The 18238-nt window shown below is 36.6% G+C and overlaps 1 protein-coding gene and 1 pseudogene across 3 annotated transcripts in view; one reads left to right on the top strand and one right to left on the bottom strand.

Moving 5' to 3' along the window:
- VPS13A (vacuolar protein sorting 13 homolog A) overlaps nucleotides 1-18238 on the top strand; it is a gene marked incomplete at its 5' end in the record, with an annotated part of 243652 nt that overhangs the window by 142663 nt on the left and 82751 nt on the right. For all 3 annotated transcript variants that reach the window (XM_014586627.2, XM_014586628.2, XM_014586629.2), the window contains 2 exon segments: nucleotides 4326-4429; nucleotides 15240-15522. In XM_014586627.2, the coding sequence (XP_014442113.1) occupies nucleotides 4326-4429; nucleotides 15240-15522 (387 nt within the window).
- On the bottom strand, nucleotides 8319-8801 carry LOC102469953 (transcription factor BTF3 pseudogene; annotated as a pseudogene).

The raw sequence follows: 18238 nt of genomic DNA, 5'->3' as shown, positions 1-18238 counted from the left end.
TGGCGTTTCCAGGTGGGTCGGGCCTGCAGCCTCAGTCCGCCTGGTGTCTGGAACTGCTCAATGTAATATACTTTTTTTTAAATTTTATTTTCTAACTTTTTGCCAAAAAGCTCATGTGCTCAATGGAGAGAGAAAGCAGTGAAGTTAGAAAGCACTCCCTGGGAGGGATAGTCACACCACAGTCCTTCTCTTCCATTTTCCTTTTGAGAATGAGGGCATGCATACACACAGATATGCCTGGCATGTTTCTCAAGCTGCCGGGTTCAGGACTTAAACTGTTTAGTCGTGGGATCCAACTGCCTTAACCACTATGCCACCAGGGTGGCCTGTTAACATCCTTTTTTTTTTTTTTTTTTTTTTTTTTTTACTTTTTTTTTGCTATAGTGCACTCATTGGAGAGACAGAGAGGAGAGACAGAAAGCAAGAAATCACACCCCAAGGGGGATGGCCGTGTTGTAACTCCTTCTCTTCCATTCTCTTTTCAGGATTTTGGGCACACACGCACATGTACCTGGCATGAATTTTAAGCCCCCAGGTCTGGGACTCAAACCACAGTCAACTACGTTGAGAGTCCAGCAATGTAACCATTACGCCACCTGCTGGTCCCACTACTTTATTGTTAATATTGAAATCAGATTATATGATTTGCCCCACTTTGTTTTTTTTCCAAAATTTTTGACTATTCTTGGGAACCAGCAGTTAGCATTATGGCTATGTCGCTGGACTTCCACGTAGCCGACCGCGGTTTTGCGTCCCGGACCCGGTGGCTTAAAACTCATGCCAGGCGCGTGTGCGTGCGTGCCCAAGATCCCAAGAGGAGAATGGAGGAGAAGGGATTGCGGCGTGACCATCCCCTCTGGGGGGTGATTTCTCGCTTTCTGTCTCTGTGTCTCTCTCTGTCTGGTGAGCACACGCACCCTATAGCGAAAACCTCTCCAAAAAAAATTTTTTTTTTTGACTATTCTTGGTCTTTCCCAATTTCATTTAAATTTTAGAATCAGGTTATTAATTTTTGTCAAATATGATAAAATTGACTTTTTAAAAAATTATACTTTCTGATCATTACTATTATTTATAAATACTTTAGTGCAGCCTTACTAAATTTTCATGTTAGTAACAGTAACTATTTAGTAGATGTAGACACTTATGTCTGAAAATAAAAACATTTTTACTTTTTTCCGATCTTGTTATGTTTTATTTCATTTTTTTCTTGCCTATTACACTGACTACAACACTCCAGGTACAATTTGAATAGAAGTGATGAGAGCATTGCTTTTACCTCATTCTCTGTTTTAGGGGGGTAGTATTCACTGATCGACGATTAAGTATGATTTGAATTGCATTTATTTTGTAGATTCATTTTCTTAAATTAAAAATATTTCCTTTTAGCCTTAATTTACTGATAATTTTTGGAATCAGAAATGGACATTGGTTCTTAGCATATGATTTTTCTGTGTTCATTGAGAGGATATATTTTTTTTCATTGTTGATATGATAAATTATATTAATTTTTAAAAATGTTTAATTGGGGTACCAGCAGTTAGCATAATGGCTATGTCGCTGGGCTTCCATGTAGTTGACTGCGGTTCACGTCCTGGACCTGGTGGCTTAAAACTCATGCTGGGTGCGTGTGCATGCGTGACCAAGATCCCGAGAGAAGAATGGAGGAGAAGGGATTGTGGCATGGCCATGCCCCCTAGGGGGTGATTTCTTGCTTTCTGTCTCTCTGTCTCTCTCTCTCTGTCTGGTGAGCACACGCACCCTATGGCAAAAATCTCTCAAAAAAAAAAAGTTTAATTGGCCTTGCATTCCTAGTTCAGCAGAAAGACTGAGACAGAGACAGAAAGCGAGAAATCACCCCCCCCGGGGGGATGACCACTCTGCAATTCCTTCTCTTCCATTCTCCTCTTGGGATCTTGGGCATGTACACACATGCACCCGGTGTGTTTAAACCACTGGGTCCAGGACTTGAACCACAGTCAACTACATGGGACTCCAGCAACATAGCCATTACACCAGGTGCTGGTCCCAGCTAAGATTACGTTTAATAGGGTTTTGCATCTCTTTTCATGAAGAAGATTGGACTAGAATTGTTTTGTTTTGTTTTTGACATAGAGTTTGTGTGCTTGCCAGAGAGAAACAGAGATAGTAGAGGGAAAGTGAGAAATCACTCCCCACAGGAGATGGTCATGGTGCAATTCCTTTTCCTTTATTCTTTTCCTAGGATTTTAGGCACTCCTAGCACAATTTTCAAGCTGCTGCATCTGAGACTTAAACTGTAGTTGGCCATGTAGGAGTCTAGCCTTTAACCACTATGCCATCTGCTGGTCCCTGGACTAGAGTTTTAATGTCTTTCTTGTGGGAAGGTTTTTAATTAGTTTCAATTTTTAAAATAGATATAGAACTACTCAGGTTATGTTTCTTCTAAATGGTCTCCTCTGGTAATTTTGTGACTTTCATGAAATGCGTACATTTTATTAAGTTATGAATTTGTTGACCTTAGGTTTTTAATAATATTCCCTTGTTTTTAATATGTGTAAATTTGTAGTGATGCCATTCTGATTGCTGATTGTGCTAATTTCTTTCTTCTCCCATTTTTTCCTGATTATTTTGGCTATGGTTTTATCAATTTTATTAATCTTGAATGATTAACTTTGGTTTTGTAGACTTTATTGTTTTCCCTTTTGTTGATTTTCACTTTGATCTTTTCTATTCGTCTTCCTCTCCTTAATTGGATTTAATTTGCCCTTCTTCTTCGGGTGGTAGTTGATGTCATTGATTTAAGAACTCTTCTAATGTAGGTATTTAGTATTATAAATTTCTCTCAAGGACTATTATGACAAATTCTGATATAATGATTTAAAACAATTTTTCATAGTCTGTCTTGGTCAGTTTTCTGTGTACATTCTGTTGTTGGTTGAAGTGCTCTATAAATGTCAAATAGGTCAAGTTAGCTCATTGTCTTTTTCAACTCTTCTGTGTAGTTAACATTTTCCTGTCTGTCATTGCCAAGAGAGTGAACTGTTACATATCCAACTATTAATAGTGAATTTGTTTCTATCACTTTTTATTTCATGTAATTTGATATTATTGGATGCAAAAGTGTTTAGGAATCTTATATCCTTTTAACAGTATTGAACCCTTTGTCATTATGAAATAACCTTTATCTGTGTTAATAGTCTTTGCTCTAAAATCCACTTTGATATTAATATAGTTATGGTAGCTTTATTTTAGTGTCACTGTGGTACATCTTTTTCCATTGTTTTAACTTTTTAACTCCTTAAAGTATATATAAAGTAGGTTTCCTGTAGCATCATATCTTGTTTACTTTTTAAATCTAATCTGAAAATCTCTGTCTTATAAAGTTGGGTAATTTAACCATTTATATTTAATGCTATTATTAATATGATTGGGTTTACTATCATGTTTTTTCTTTTTCTGCTATTTGTTCTTTGCTTTCATTTTCCTTTCTTTTCTTTGGTTGGCCATTTTTGTTGTGATTCCATTTTAATTCTTTTTTGGCTTTTTGGATACACACACACACACACAGAGACTATATATAAATGATATATAATATTTTTAATATTTAATACATATATTACACATTTGTCACAATGTTCTCTAGAGTTATTTTTCCCTGGATAAATACCAGCAGTGTATGAGCATTCCTTTTCACATTATTTTCAACTATTGATATTACAGGTTTTCTGATTTCTCTCCAGTCTGTTGCTATAAAAAGATATATTGTAATTTTAATTGACCTTTTCTGATTATTAGGAACATTGAACATCTTTTCATCTATTTATTGGTTATCTAGTTTTTCTGTTCTATGAATCACCTGTTTATACCTGTTCCCATTTTCCCTTTGATTGCAACTTACTTAGTGACTTTTAGGATCGTATGTGTGTATTAGTTATAATCTCTTTGTTAAATATGTCAGATATATTTCCCAGCCTGTGATTTGTTTTTCACTTTTATTGTATAAATATTTGAAAGTTTGATATAATTTTACCATGAGTTTTTCCTACTGTTTTTGTCTAAAAAACAACAGAAAACCTCTGTCTCTAAGCAAATTAGTCTCTGTTCCAAGCTTAAGTGTGATTTTATTCTCCTCTATAATGTTTAAAGTTTGCTTTTTGAGATTCTCCTTTTATAAAACTGTGATAACTTATATTTTTTAGAATAGATAATTGTATGCCTGTTTCTTTTCTAATTTGTACGAGCAAGATGAATATTGTCTGATAGTTTATTAGTATAATTAGATTGACAGATTTTTTTAAACCTTTAGATTATCGATACTAAATATTATTTGTTTTCTTTCCTAGATTAGAAATCATTTTTCAGTCCCACTCTGTGTTTATGAAAAAGACGCTTTATTGGGAACTGCTTCACCTGAAAATGAATTCAACATACCATTAGAATCTTACCGGTAATGTTTTTTTTTCCTTTTATCACTTTGATTGCTCTAAGGTCTCTTAAAATTTTTTTAATTTTTGAATCCTGTATAGATATCTATCTTTAAATTACTGAAAATGATCATGACCACACTGTTAATATCTTATCTAGCTTATTTAGGTTTCAGGGTACTTAGATTATTCATTTTAAAAAGAAGTATTATTTAATTTAGTGTATTCAGTTTATAACATGTAAATCGTGCTTTTGTAAATAAATACAGTTATTACATGATTGCACTATAACCATAATAACCATAATAATTTATGTTCATAAGTTAAAATATATCTAATAGAGCACAATTGGTGCTTTCTAGATTTATTTATACTCTCAAATATAGAAGATATTAATTGTAAATATTTAAAGTAATTAGATTAAACTTGATATTTCATGTCATTATTTACTAAAATAATGACAAAATACTAATATAAGCTTGTTTATAATTATAGACTTGATGCTATAACAGGTATTACTTTTTAAGATACATAACCTGATATAAAAAATAAACTCTTCTATGGAGAGTAAATTCTACTGGAGAACAAAACCTTTCTCAGAATTAAGAATTGTAGAGGACAGCAGGTGATGTGGTGGTTGAGGCACTGAACTCCCACATGTTTTGAGTCCCAGACCTGGCAGCTTGCTTTCTCTATCTTTCTTTCTGTTTCTCTCTGGAGAGACATGCCCTGTCCCAAATTTAAAATAATAATATTTATAATAATAAGTAAAATGAAATAAATAATTAAAAAAAAATTAAGAAATGTAGTTTGTTTAAATACCATTTTCAAACACTCATTGGACGTGGACACTTTTGCCAGTGTTACAGAAGGGCAGAGAGAATCTCCAAACAGTATTTAACTTTCTTCTGCCTCTTTTCATTCTGACCTATGCCTAGAAGTTCAGTATACTTGGAAGGTAATCTTTTCACACACAGCATATATTTTCACACAGATAGACCTGCTTTTCCTAAGGAGTATTTTATTGCTTAGTTCAAATTTGTTGAGAGGATGAATTGTTTTGTTGAGGGACAGTAATAATAAAAAATTGTTGTTTAAATTTCTGACCTTGCTCTGGAAAAGATTTTGGATGGGTTACAAGACTATATTAAATTAAAGAGAACATCTAAGATATGCTTTAAAATATATGTGAAGAACTTTCTACATTTCTCTTTTTATTGCCAGAGGGTGCATGCATTTACCAGAGAGAGAAAACACACTCCCACACCACCACCTCCAGAGTGGTATAGTTGTTCTGCAATTCTTTTCCCCCAACTCCTCCTTCCTGTCAGGATTTTGGGCACATACACACACATACCTGGTGTGGTTTTCAAGCCACCAGGGCCAGAATTTGAACTGTATTCGGCCATTTTGGATGTAGCTCTCTTAACTGCTGAGCTGTGGGTCCAGCCCCCTGTGAAGGACTTTTGACTTATTTTGTTCTTTGATAATATAAGTTAATGGCATCCTACTTCTCAATAAATTTCTGCTATGTATTATGTCAATGGGAAAGTCATGAAATATTTTTCTGTGTTTTTCTATACAAAAATGTATTATTACTTTTCCAACAACCCAATATTTTGTGATTTTTCCATAGTAGAGAAAACATTATAATGTTTGTGCTGGGTTAAATATTAATTTGTTACATGGCAGTTAATCTATATGAATTAAATTTATTAGTGACTAACCAGCTTGGATTTTACATTAGGTCCTCTTTTAATCCAATGCTTAAATGTAGGTGCACTTATATTTAATATAAAGTCTTAACAAATGGTTATCTTTTTCTGTAGAATTTAAATATGCTAATTCTTAAATTTTTTTTAAAGAGATTTTTGCTACAAGGTGTGTGTGCTTGCTGGAAAGACAGAGACAGACAGGGAGAGACAGAAAGTGAGAAATCACCACCAAAGGGAGATGGCCACATAGCAGTCCTTCTCCATTCTCCTCTCAGAATTTTGGGCATGCATGCAGACACGCCCAGCATGAGTTTTAAGCCACTGGGTTCAGGACTCGAACTGCAGTTGACTATATGGGAGTCCAGCAACATAACCATTATGCCATCTGGTAGTCCCACTGATTCTTAAATTTAATTCATTTAACAAATATGAAAGGACTTCAGAGAGTTTGTGGAAAAATGGAATTAAGGTACATATGTATTTTAATATATATTTTATTTTAATTTAATTTTTTAATACATTCAATCACGTATATGACTTAGCTTGTAAAGTGCATGTTCTAACATGAATACATTCCTCACCAGTCCAGTTGGGGATTTTATATACGTTATCATCAACAGATAATAACCCATTTTTTTGTCCCATAAATGTCTTCCCTATTTTTCTCCTTAATGTGTTTCCTCATACTCTCCTCCTTCTCTCACCCTCCCATATCTATGACCATTTTCTATATTTCTATATCCTCTAGTCTTTCAGTTTCAGCCATAGAGTGTGGATAGTTATATATTAAGTGGAGATATACATTGACTCTCCTTCTTAGCCTGGCTTGCTTCACTCAGCAGTAAATCTTCTATCTTCATTCACCTTCTATTGAAAGCCAGGGTCTTACTGTTTTTTATCTCTGAGTAGTAGTCCATGGAGTATATGTGCCACACTTTTTCAGTCTATTTTTCTGTTCATGAACACTTGGGTTGTTTCCATGTCTTAGCAATTGTGAATAAAGCTGCAATAAACAAAAATGTGCAAACACTTCTAAGTAAGCGTTCTCCTATCTTTTGGGTAGATGTCCAGGAGTGGACTGCTGGATCGTATGGTAATTCTATTTGTAGATCTTTGATGAATCTTCATATTGTTATCCACAGTGGCTGGACCAATTTACATTCCCACCAGCAGTGTAGAATAGTTCCCCTTTCACTACATTCACACCAGCACATAGCATTTTTTTTTTTAACTTCAGTCATTCTGACAGAGGTTAGGTTGTATCTCATAGTGGTTTGATCTGCATCTCCCTTAGGATGAGAGATGTTGAGCATTTTTTTATATGCATTTCAGCTGTTCATTTGTCTTCCTTTGAGAGTTTATTCAGCTTATTTTCCCATGTTTCAGTTGGGTTGATCATTTTTTTCTGGGTAAGCCATTTGAGTTCCCTGTGTGTTCTGGTTATCACTCCTTTATCTGAAGCATAGTTTACAAAAATATTCCCCCATTCTGAGGCTTTCGATTCATACCAGTTACTGCATCTTTTGCCATGCAGAAACTTCTTAATCTGATGTAATTCCATTTGTCTATTTTTGGGATTATTGACTGTGCATCTTATTTAAGAAGTCTGCCTACCTCAGTGTCTTCCAGTTTCCCCAGTATTTTCCAATAGCAGTTTTACAGTCTGAGGTCTCCTCAGTGTCTTCCAGTTTCCCCAGTATTTTCCAGCAGTAGTTTTATAGTTTGAGGTTTTAGATTTAGATCTTCGATCCACTTTGGGTTGATTTTTGTAAGTGGTGAGAGCTAGAGGTTCAGATTCATCTTTCTGCAGGTGGATACCCTGTTTTTCTAGCACCAATTGCTAAAAAGGTTTTCCTTTTCCAACTGGACTGACTGGCACTCTTTGTCAAAAATCACTTGACAGTATTTTTGTTGTTGTTGTTTTTTGTTTCTTTAGCTAGGCGAAAAACTTTATTAACCTTTGTTCCAAACTTTGTTCCTTGGCTTCTTCAACTTAATTAGCTTCAAAGAATGAACTGCATATAAGCAAAAACTGAAAAGAGCTGCAGTGTCCAAGGGGCTTAGGCTTAAAAATATTAGAGATATAGATTTTATCAGATCCATAAACAAAACAGAATTTTACAAACCAGTCATAATATAAAATAGCAGCTCCCAGTAACTTCGTCAAGTTTTATCCCTTTCGAGAAGTTGATTCAGTTCAGTTTGCCTCATTCTTGGAAGCCTCATCAAAATTCTCCACAAGATCTGGAACTTCCTCGTCCTCTTCCTCTCCAGCAGCAAGTGGTACTTTTCCATCCACAGATTGTTTGGGCAGAGCTTCAGCCAGTCTCCTTAAACTCCTTAAACTAGTCAGACTGTGGGCCCCAGGCTGGGTAGCATTTCTGTCAGCTGCTTTGTCTCAGCACAACCTGTAATGGTGAAAGTATTCGCTGCCAGAGATGCCTGCACTTTATGGTTGTTAAAGTGGATCACTGTTCCCTGGTTTGTAAACATATTCACCTCTTCAATACCAGAGATATTGTTTACCCCTAACTTCTATAAGGAGAACTGAAGTTTTTTTATCATCTGTTGTGGCTGCTCTATGAACTGCCTTCTTTCTGTGAGCAGTTCCTTTCCCAACAATGCGTACTTGTGTCTGTGGTTTGGCTAGTTTTTCCTGGTTCATGATAGTTTCTTTCATCTTGTTGGAATGGAAAAGGGTCCATGTGGGGGACTAGGGTTGGCGCACAGAAGGTCTTAGGCAGACCAGCTGAGATTAGGCGCACATATGCGGGGACGCAAGATGGCAGCCAGAGGGAGAGCAGTTGACTATGTTTTGCGATTTATTACTGGGGTCTCTATTCTGTTCTATTGGTCCACCTGTCTGTTTTTGTGCCAATACCATGTTGTTTTGATTATCACAGCTTTGTAGTATATTTGGGGGTCAGGGAGTGAGATGCCGCCCACGCTACTCTTCTTGTGCAGGATTGCTTTGGCAATATGAGATCTTTTATGATTCTAGACAAATCTATGGTTGTCTTTTCTAGATCTGTGAAAAATGTCTCTGGTAATTTGATTGGGATTGTGGTAAATATGTAGATTAATTTGGGTAGAATTGCCATTTTGATTATATTAATTCTTCCAGTCCAGGAACATTGAATGTCTTTCCACTTTTTTGTGTCGTTTTCAATTTCCTCTCTTAGCTTCTCATAGTTTTCCTCATGGAGGTCTTTGACTTCTTTGGTTAGATTTATTCCTAGGTATCTTATACCTTTCATGGCTATGGTAAATGGAATTACTTTCTTCAGTTCTATCTCAGTCTGCCAACCATTAGTATATAGAAATGCTATAGATTTCTGTATGTTGATTTTGTATCCTGCAACTTTACTATATTTATTTATTACTTCCAGGAATTTTTTCTTGGATAGCATTGGGTCTTTTATGTATACAATCATGTCACCTACAAATAGAGGTAATTTCACCTCTTCTTTTCCTATTTTATTGCCTTTTCTTTTCTCTTCTTTTATTTTCTTTTCTTTCCTTTTCTTTTCTGATTGCATTGGTAAGGACTTCACTACTATATTGAAAAGGACTGGAGAAAGTGGGCATCCTTGTAAGAGTTTTTAGAGGAAAAGCTGAACTTTTCCCCATTCAGAATGATGTTAGTTATGTTTTTTTCATAGATAGCTTTTATTGTGTTGAGGAATAACCCTTCTATGCTGATTTTGCTATGAGTCTCGATCACAAGGGATCTTGTATTTTATCAAATTTTTTGCATCAATTGATATGATCATATTGTTTTATCATTCTTTCTGTTAATACATTAGGTGTATTATGTTTATGGTTTTGTGTATGTTGAACCACCCTTGTATCCCTGGAATAAAGCCTACCTGGTCTTGATCTACAATCTTTGTTATATGTTATTGGATAGAATTTGCTAGTACCTTGTTAAGAATTTTTGTGTCTATATTCATCACAGATATTGGTCTATAGTTTTCCTTCCTTATCATGTCCTTATCTGTTTTAAGGATAAGGGTGATGGAGGATTCAAACCATAAATTTGGGAGTGTTCCATCCTTTTGGATCTTTAGAAATAACTTAAGTAGAATGGGGGCTAACTCTTCTTTAAAAGTTTTGTTTGTTTGTTTGTTTGTTTTTGAATTCAGAAGCAAAACCATGAGGATCTGGGCTTTTCTTTGTTGGGAGGTTATTTATTACTCATTCAATCTCATTGTTTGTTATGGGTCTATTCAGACTTTTTATGTCCTCCTTATTGAATCTTGGTAGATTTTGTGTCCAGGAACTTGTCCATCTCATCCAGATTTTCTTGTTTGTTGGCGTACAGTTGCTCATAGTATCCTCTACTGATGTTTTATATTTCTATTATGTCTGTTGTTATATTGCCTGTTTCTTTGCAAATTTGATTTATCTGGTTCTTTTCTCACTTAATCAGTCTAGCTAATGGTGTGTCAATTTTGTTTATCTTTTCAGAGAGCCAGATTTTGCTTTCATTTGTTTTCTGTATATTTATTTTCTGTTTCATTTATTTCTTCTCGAATCTTTATTATTTCTTTTCTCCTGGAGGTTTTGGATTTTTTTTGTTGTTGTTGCTTTTTCAGTTCTCTGAGGCATGATGTTAGGTTGTCCGTTTGTCAACTTTCCATCTTTTTCTTTTAATCTCTAATAGTTCATTTGATTTTTCTTTATGGTGTCTATTTCTTCTTTCAAATCATGGAAGGACTTCCTCATCTCCTGGAGTTCATTGTTTCTTTTCTGTTCCAACTCATAAAGTTTCCTCACCATGAATGTTCTGAATTCATTCTCTGACATTTCATTAACTTCTATCTTTTCGAGAGATGGGGACTAGCAGTTGGCATAATGGCTATGTTACTGAACTCCCATGTAGCAGACCACGGTTCGAGTCCCGGACCTGGTGGCTTAAACTCAAGCCCGGCGCATGTGCATGCATGCCCAAGATCCTGAGAGGAGAATGGAGGAGAAGGGATTGTGGCATGGTCATCCCCCGGGGGGGTGATTTCTCACTTTCTAACTCTCTGTTTTTCTGGTGAGCGCATGCACCCTATAGCAAAAACCTCTTTCAAGAAAAAAAAGAGATGGAAGAGAGTTATTGTGTTCTCTTAATGGAGACTTATTTTCTGTTTTGTTTTGTTTTGTTTTGTTTTCTCAATTTTGAGGCTCTTCTGTAGCCTCTAGCCATTTGGTGATGTATTCACTTTTGGATAACTCTTCAGAGAATGTTTCTGAACTGGGAACTAGTTTGCTTCCCTTTTGCAGTGAATTGCTTCTGTGCCAAAGTCTCTCTTCTGCTATGGTTCTCAGTGTGGTCCCCATGGGAGGAGTTTTCTATTCTGGTTTCTAATGAGCAGTTTCTCCTTATTTTCTGGTAGTTCAGTGCTATGCAAGGATCCTTGAGAGCATCAAAATGCTAAGATGTTTGAAAACTATAATTCCAAACCTGTCTATTCCCTCTGAGGGCTAGGTGGATGAACAGAAAATGACAATGTAAGAGGGAAGAAAAAAGAATATGACAAAGGGAAAAAGAAAAAGATTTCAGCAGGGGCTGCAGATGGAAGTGGACTGTGCTTGAGAGCTGAGAGTTGCCCTGACCTATAGGAGAAGGGGAAGTAAAGAATTAGCCAAAGAAAGAAGGAAAAAAAAAAAGGTCTGCTTTTCTGCCTGAGAAGAGGGAGGGCCTCTGAAGTTGGGAACTGGGGCTGGGACCGATGGTAGACCTTGCCTCAGATTCCCTAACTGGACAGGATCCTGCAGATAGAGATGGACTCTCAAGGTACAGGTTTATTTGGGTGCAAAAAATCCATGCATAATATTTTGTAATATGCATTTTCCATGATCTTTTTGAAGATACATTATATTTTTCAAGTGTGCTGTTGGTGTGAGACACTGTAGAATACCAAGATTAATCAGATGTGACTGTTGCCATGGAGAAATTGACATATCATGTAGGAAATAGGGGATTATAGAGAGTTACAGAAAGTGTTACAGTAGTAGGGACCAGCAGTTAGCGTAATGGCTATGTCACAGAACTCCCATGTAGCCGACCACGGTTCGAGTCCCAGACCCAGTGGCTTAAACTCACACCAGGCGCATGTGCATGCGTTCTCAAGATCCTGAGAGGAGAATGGAGGAGAAGGGATTGTGGGATGGCCATCCCCCTGGGGGGGTGATTTCTTGCTTTCTGTCTCTCTGTCTCTCTCTGTCTGGAGTCGCATGGGACCTGTAGCAAAAACCCCAAAAAAAAAAAAAAAAAAAGTGTTACAGTTGTAGAAAACTATGGCAAACGAAGAAGGTTCAGTGACTGGCACCTCTGTGAGGTACACGACGTTATAGGTTAAATATAGTAATGTGAATACTAGATGAGGAGAGCAATCCAAGCAGAAGAATTGCTTGGACAAAGATAAGGTGGCATGAAAGCATAGGGTTTTTTAAATTTTTTTGGAGAGGTTTTTGCTATAGGGTGCTTGTGCCTGCTAGAAAGACAGAGAGAGAGACAGAAAGTGAGAAATCACCCCCCAGGGAGGATGGCCATGCTGCAATCCCTTCTCCTTCATCCTCCTCTTGGGATCTTGGGCACGCACACACGCACATGCACCCGGCGTGAGTTTAAGTGACCGAGTCCAGGACTCGAATCACGGTCGACTACATGGGAGTCCAGCGACATAGCCATTACGCTAACTGCTGGTCCCCGAAGCACAGGGTTTTTGTACGTGGTTATAAAGAGTAGTTGTGATTTCCTTGGAGTTATGGTATGTATACTAGAATATGAAATTTGATAGGAGTTTTAATTTCACATTTAGATATTTCTTCCCTCATTTTCTTTCTTCCATTTTTTATAAATTTTATCTTCATGTATTTATACTGTTTTACCCTTTCTACCTCAGAATATTTGATACTCTTTTGTTTCCAGATCACTCGTTCTACCATCTCTTCTCATTTAGAATTTCCTGCCTTTGGTCATCTTTCTGTTCTGTTTTCTCTTCTTTATTCATTTCTTGAATTTTCCTTTAATCTTGCATGTTTCTCTAATTCAAGTCTTCTTCAGAACACAGATTTTGTAAAATTGTCAGCTCTGCAAAACATCCTGCGGTCTTTCTCGAAAGAGTTGATCACACTCTCATGCCTCAGTCTTCTGTCTGGATACCTATTTTTGGTGCTCTCACAGGACAGCAATATTTTAATATCTTATTTAACACTTAATTGTGATCTCTTTGAGGGCAAAAAAAATCTGACTCATTTGTACATTTTCAGTTTTAGCTTCTCATTAGTTCATAACAAATTCTTTGATAAATGGGATATGTTTATTGACATTAGTTTAACTTGGCGGAAATTAATTTTTGCCTTTAAGTATTAGAAGTAAGAATAGAAAGTAGAATGAAAATTACAGAGAGAATGTAGAAGTGTGTTAGTCAATTTGATAAATAATTGTATGCATGGATCAGGAGAGAAGAAAGAGTCTGATGTTATTTAAAATACCAGAGCTGGAAGTCACTGAACAAGGACACACAGAGAATCTATGTCGAGGGTTCAGCATGCAGTCTAGCTGATTTAAGGCACCATCAGATATTGCTCTAGAAATATGTAGTAGAAATTTAAAATTTTAGGAACAGAGTTTTTGGCTAGAGATACTTAATAACAATTGTTCATAGGACCATAGTCATAATTTTACAAATATAGAAGTATTTCCTAACTGTTTATTTTTGAACACAGCTGAGGTTAAAAAATTAAATATGAAAATATTGTTTAGAACCTTCCCTGTAACATAGTGGTTAAGGGAGCCAGATTCCACTTGGCCAACTGTGGTTCAAATCCTGGCCCTAGCAGTTTGGGAGAGACACAGGGGATGTGTGTGTGTGTGTGCATGCATGTCCAGAATATCCAGGATGGAGAACATATTGCTATGCAACCATGCCCCAATTGGGGGGCGGTGCTTTTTCCCTCTTCATCTCTGGCAAGTGTACATGTCCTCTGGCAGTCTAAAAAAGTGTTAAAATATGAACAAAGAATGTAATACTAATACAGAAATCGTATGTAACATCCAGCATTTTGTTATTATTTATTTTAAGAGAATTTTTTTTCTGTAGCATGTGTGTGCTCACTGAAGAGACCAGAGAGAGACAGAAAATGAGAAATCATCCCCCAAAGGTGGAGGCCAGTCTGCAATTTCTTCTCCTCCATTCTCCTCTCAGGACATTCTCCTCGCAGGATCTTGGTCATGCATGTGCACGTCCCAGTGTGTTTTAAGCCGCTCAGTTCAGGACTCGAACCACGGTTGACTATGTGGGAGTCCAGCGATATAACCATTATGCCATCTGCTGGTCTGTTGTCACTATTAAGACCATTTCTCTGAGTCTACGCCGTATATTTTCATGATGTTGTGTATTAAAAGCTTTCCTTTGGTTAATTTTGGAAGCCTGGTGATTGTATTTGCAATATAAAGTTTTTTTTAGTTCTCAAAATCAATCATAACGTGCACTTCCTCTACAACCACATATCCCAGAAAGCCAACCTATTTCACGTACATGTATTAGTCACAGATGGTGTGCGTGATTTGCTTTGCATATGACTGATATGATTATGTAATTTCTGTAAGAAGTCAAGTTATTTTGTAAATGTACTTTTAAGATACTAAGTTTGTAGGAAAAACATTATCCTCTTAAAGGCCAAATAATTTGGGGCCAGCTGGTGTTGTAGGAGTTACAGTGCTGGATCCACATGGCCATCTCCACAGTTTGAGTCCTGGATGTGGTGGTCTGAAAATCTTCCCTGGTGTGTGTTGCATGCATGCCTAAAATCTCAAGAGGAGAATAGAAGAGAAGGGATTGCAGCATGCCATCCCTGCTGGGGGGTGATTTCTCTCTCTCCCTCTATCTTTCTGGTGAGTATATGTGCCATGTAGAAAACAACTTCAAAAAATAATAACAACTTGATCAGTTTCCAGAAAGTTAAGATGATACATATTTACCCATCTCTTAAAATGATATGAAAACATAAATTTTTTTACAGTGTAATAGAGGGAAATCATTTCATTAATCTAAGATGTTGATCATACAATTTGTTTTCTTGAGGCATTTTAAAGTATTTGGTTATATTTTTAATGCAGATCACTCCTTTACCTGAAGCCAGAGGATGAGGACTATCAAATATGTGAAGCAATTGACTTTGAAGAAATTATAAAATATGATGGAGAGCTTCTAAAGAAGAGATGTAGATCTATAAATCCTTCGAAGAAATCATTTATCATGAATATTGTCCCAGAAAAAGATAATTTGACATCTTTTTCTGTGTATTCAGAGGATGGTTGGGACTTACCATATGTACTGCACTTGTGGCCACCTATCCTACTCCGCAATCTTCTTCCTTACAAAATTGCTTATTATGTTGAGGTATTCTGGATTCCTTTTTTTTAATGCATTCTTATCTTTGATTTTTTAGCCTTAATTATTTAAAATTATAAACACTGAAAAGTATTTTAAAGTTATAATAAAAATTATAGTGATAGTAAAGAATAGGTAGTGTAGGGACCAGCAGATGGCAGAATGGTTACATCACTGGACTCCCACATAGTCAGCTGTGGTTGGAGTTCAGGACCCAGTGGCCTAAAACTCATGCTGGACACCTGTGCATGTGTGCCCAAGATCCCGAGGGACAAATGGAGAAGGGTTTGTGGCATGGCCATCCCCCCAGGGGGTGATTTCTCTCTGTTTTTGTGTTTGTCTCTCCAATGAGTGCATGCGTCCTATAGCAAAACTCTCTTAAAAAAATTTTAAAAAGATTAGGTGGTACAGATATTTTTCACATGAAAAAAGAAATGTTTCAATGATGTTGTATACAAAGAATCTAAAGGGAAATATCTTCCACTGGTTTACCTTAAAAATCTGGCTAATAAGCTGAATATAAATTATATGCACAAATGTTATATGCCATTTAAAAAATAACTGACAAAACTAATATAGTGAGTCTGTTTACAGATATTAAAAATAGAACTAATTGTCTACAATTGCACTATCTAAAGCTATACTTCAGTTTTAGAAAATACATTTTTCAGTGTTTTCCATACATTTGTATTTATTTCATATATATTTAAGAGTTAGATACTAATTTTGAAATCAGTATGGAAATTAATACTAAGATAACATTCAAGTACTTGGTTGAAACAAAAAAAAAGGCTGCCACATTGTATTCTTTTAGGGCTAATTTTCTAAAATGGTTGTATACCTTTAAAGATGCTTTTTCCTCTTGAATACTCTGTTCTAACAGATTAAGTCATGTTCCCTCCTGTTATAGCATAGGACTCTCTCCACTTCTAAGATTTTTTTTTTTTTTGAGAGGTTTTTCACTATAGGGCGCGTGTGCTCGCCAGACAGAGAGAAACAGAGAGACGGAAAGCGAGAAATCACCCCCCAGAGGGGATGGCCACGCCGCAATCCCTTCTCCTCTATTCTCCTCTCGGGATCTTGGGCATGCACGCACACGCGCCGGGCGTGGGTTTTTTAAGCCACCGGTCCGGGACGCAAACCGCGGTTGACTACGTGGGAGTCCAGCAACATAGCCATTACGCTAACTGCTAGTTCCCTAAGATTTTATATATTACAAATGAAAGGACTCATTCTTCATTGTTGTCTATTATAACTTTATTTTACTTTGTGAACTGCTATGTATTTATACACTTCTCTGATTTTTTTTTTTTGGAGTGAGAAAAGTTAACATATGGGAGGGGCCAGCAGGTTGCACAGTGGTTAAGGCACTGGACTCCCGCATATCTATAGCTTAGTATATTTTTCTTGTAGGTGATACATTGTCATAGTTTTCAAGAATTTTTACTTGCTGTCATATTTGAAATTGCATCCTATTTCTGGCGCTCAGTAGATACATATCTTAGGCAGGCTGTGTTCTTTTTCTAAATTTTTCATCCTAGTCTTTGAAATCATGGTTAGGATATGGAGAAAATCAAAGTAAATAGTGTATGTAAAGTACATAGCACAGTACCTGATAGGTAGCAGTTCCCACTTATTTACGACCACTGTTATAGTGCCAGCACCATGATGGCTGTTTTGTGGAATATTACTTAACATAATTCACATTGTTTTGGTTTTAGTTTATAATCTTTTTTAAAAAAGAATTTATTTAATTTTATTTATTATTATTTTAAAATATTTCTCTAGAGCACATGAGCTCACGAGAGAGAGAGAAAGCAAGAAAGCAAGCTGCCAGATCCCGGACTCCAGCCACAGTTGGCCGTGTGGGAATGCCGCACCTTTACCATGCCATCTGCTGGTCCCATTAATTCATAATCTTAAGACGAGATTCCTATGTTGTAACAACAGGAAGGAACCAAGATAGAGATGGTGGGAAACTAGTGAGATAGTCTCTCCAGATGCATTTTTCATTCTCATAGAACTTTTATTAATTTGATACTTTCAGGAAAAATTTTCTGTTTGCCAATTTCCACTTTTATTAATTTGATACTTTCAGGAAAAATGTTCTGTTTTCCAATTTATAAAGGATATGATTAGTTTTTTGAAAGATCTTTCCTTAACTGTGGTATACAGAAGGGACTAGAGCTGATAAGAGACTCTTAAAACTTAGAGGTTATAGTGACACAAAATAAGTTCATGGAAACGTGGGCAGAGAGGGGCCAGCAGGTTGCACAGTGGTTAAGGTACTGGACTCCCACATTGCTGACTGTGATTTGAGTTCTGGACCCAGTGCTTTGAGACTCATGCCAGGCGCATGTACGTGCATGCCCCAAATCCTAGGAGGATGGAGGAGAGGGGATGCAATGTAGCCATCCCCGTGGAGGGGCAGTTTCTCGCTTTTTCTCTGTCTCTCTCTCTCTCTGGAGAACGCATGCACCCAATGACAAAAATCTCTCTTAAAAAAAATGTAGGCAGAGAGAAATGAACACTTTGGAGAGATATGTAAGATGTAATATCAACAGTTATTGCAGGGCTGGCAGATGGCATGGTGGTTAAGGTGCTAGACTCTCACATGGCTGACTGTGGTTTGAGTACTGAACCTGGAGGCTTGCTTTTTCACTCTTCCTCTCTCTCTCCATCTCTCTCTGTCTCTCTCTGGTCTAATTGAAACATCATCATAAAA

This window comes from Tupaia chinensis, unplaced genomic scaffold, assembly GCF_000334495.1.
Source record: "Tupaia chinensis unplaced genomic scaffold, TupChi_1.0 Scaffold000147_1, whole genome shotgun sequence".
Lineage (NCBI taxonomy): Eukaryota > Metazoa > Chordata > Mammalia > Scandentia > Tupaiidae > Tupaia > Tupaia belangeri.
The sequence above is the reverse complement of the archived record's forward strand: the minus strand, read 5'-3'. Positions and strand labels throughout refer to the sequence as shown.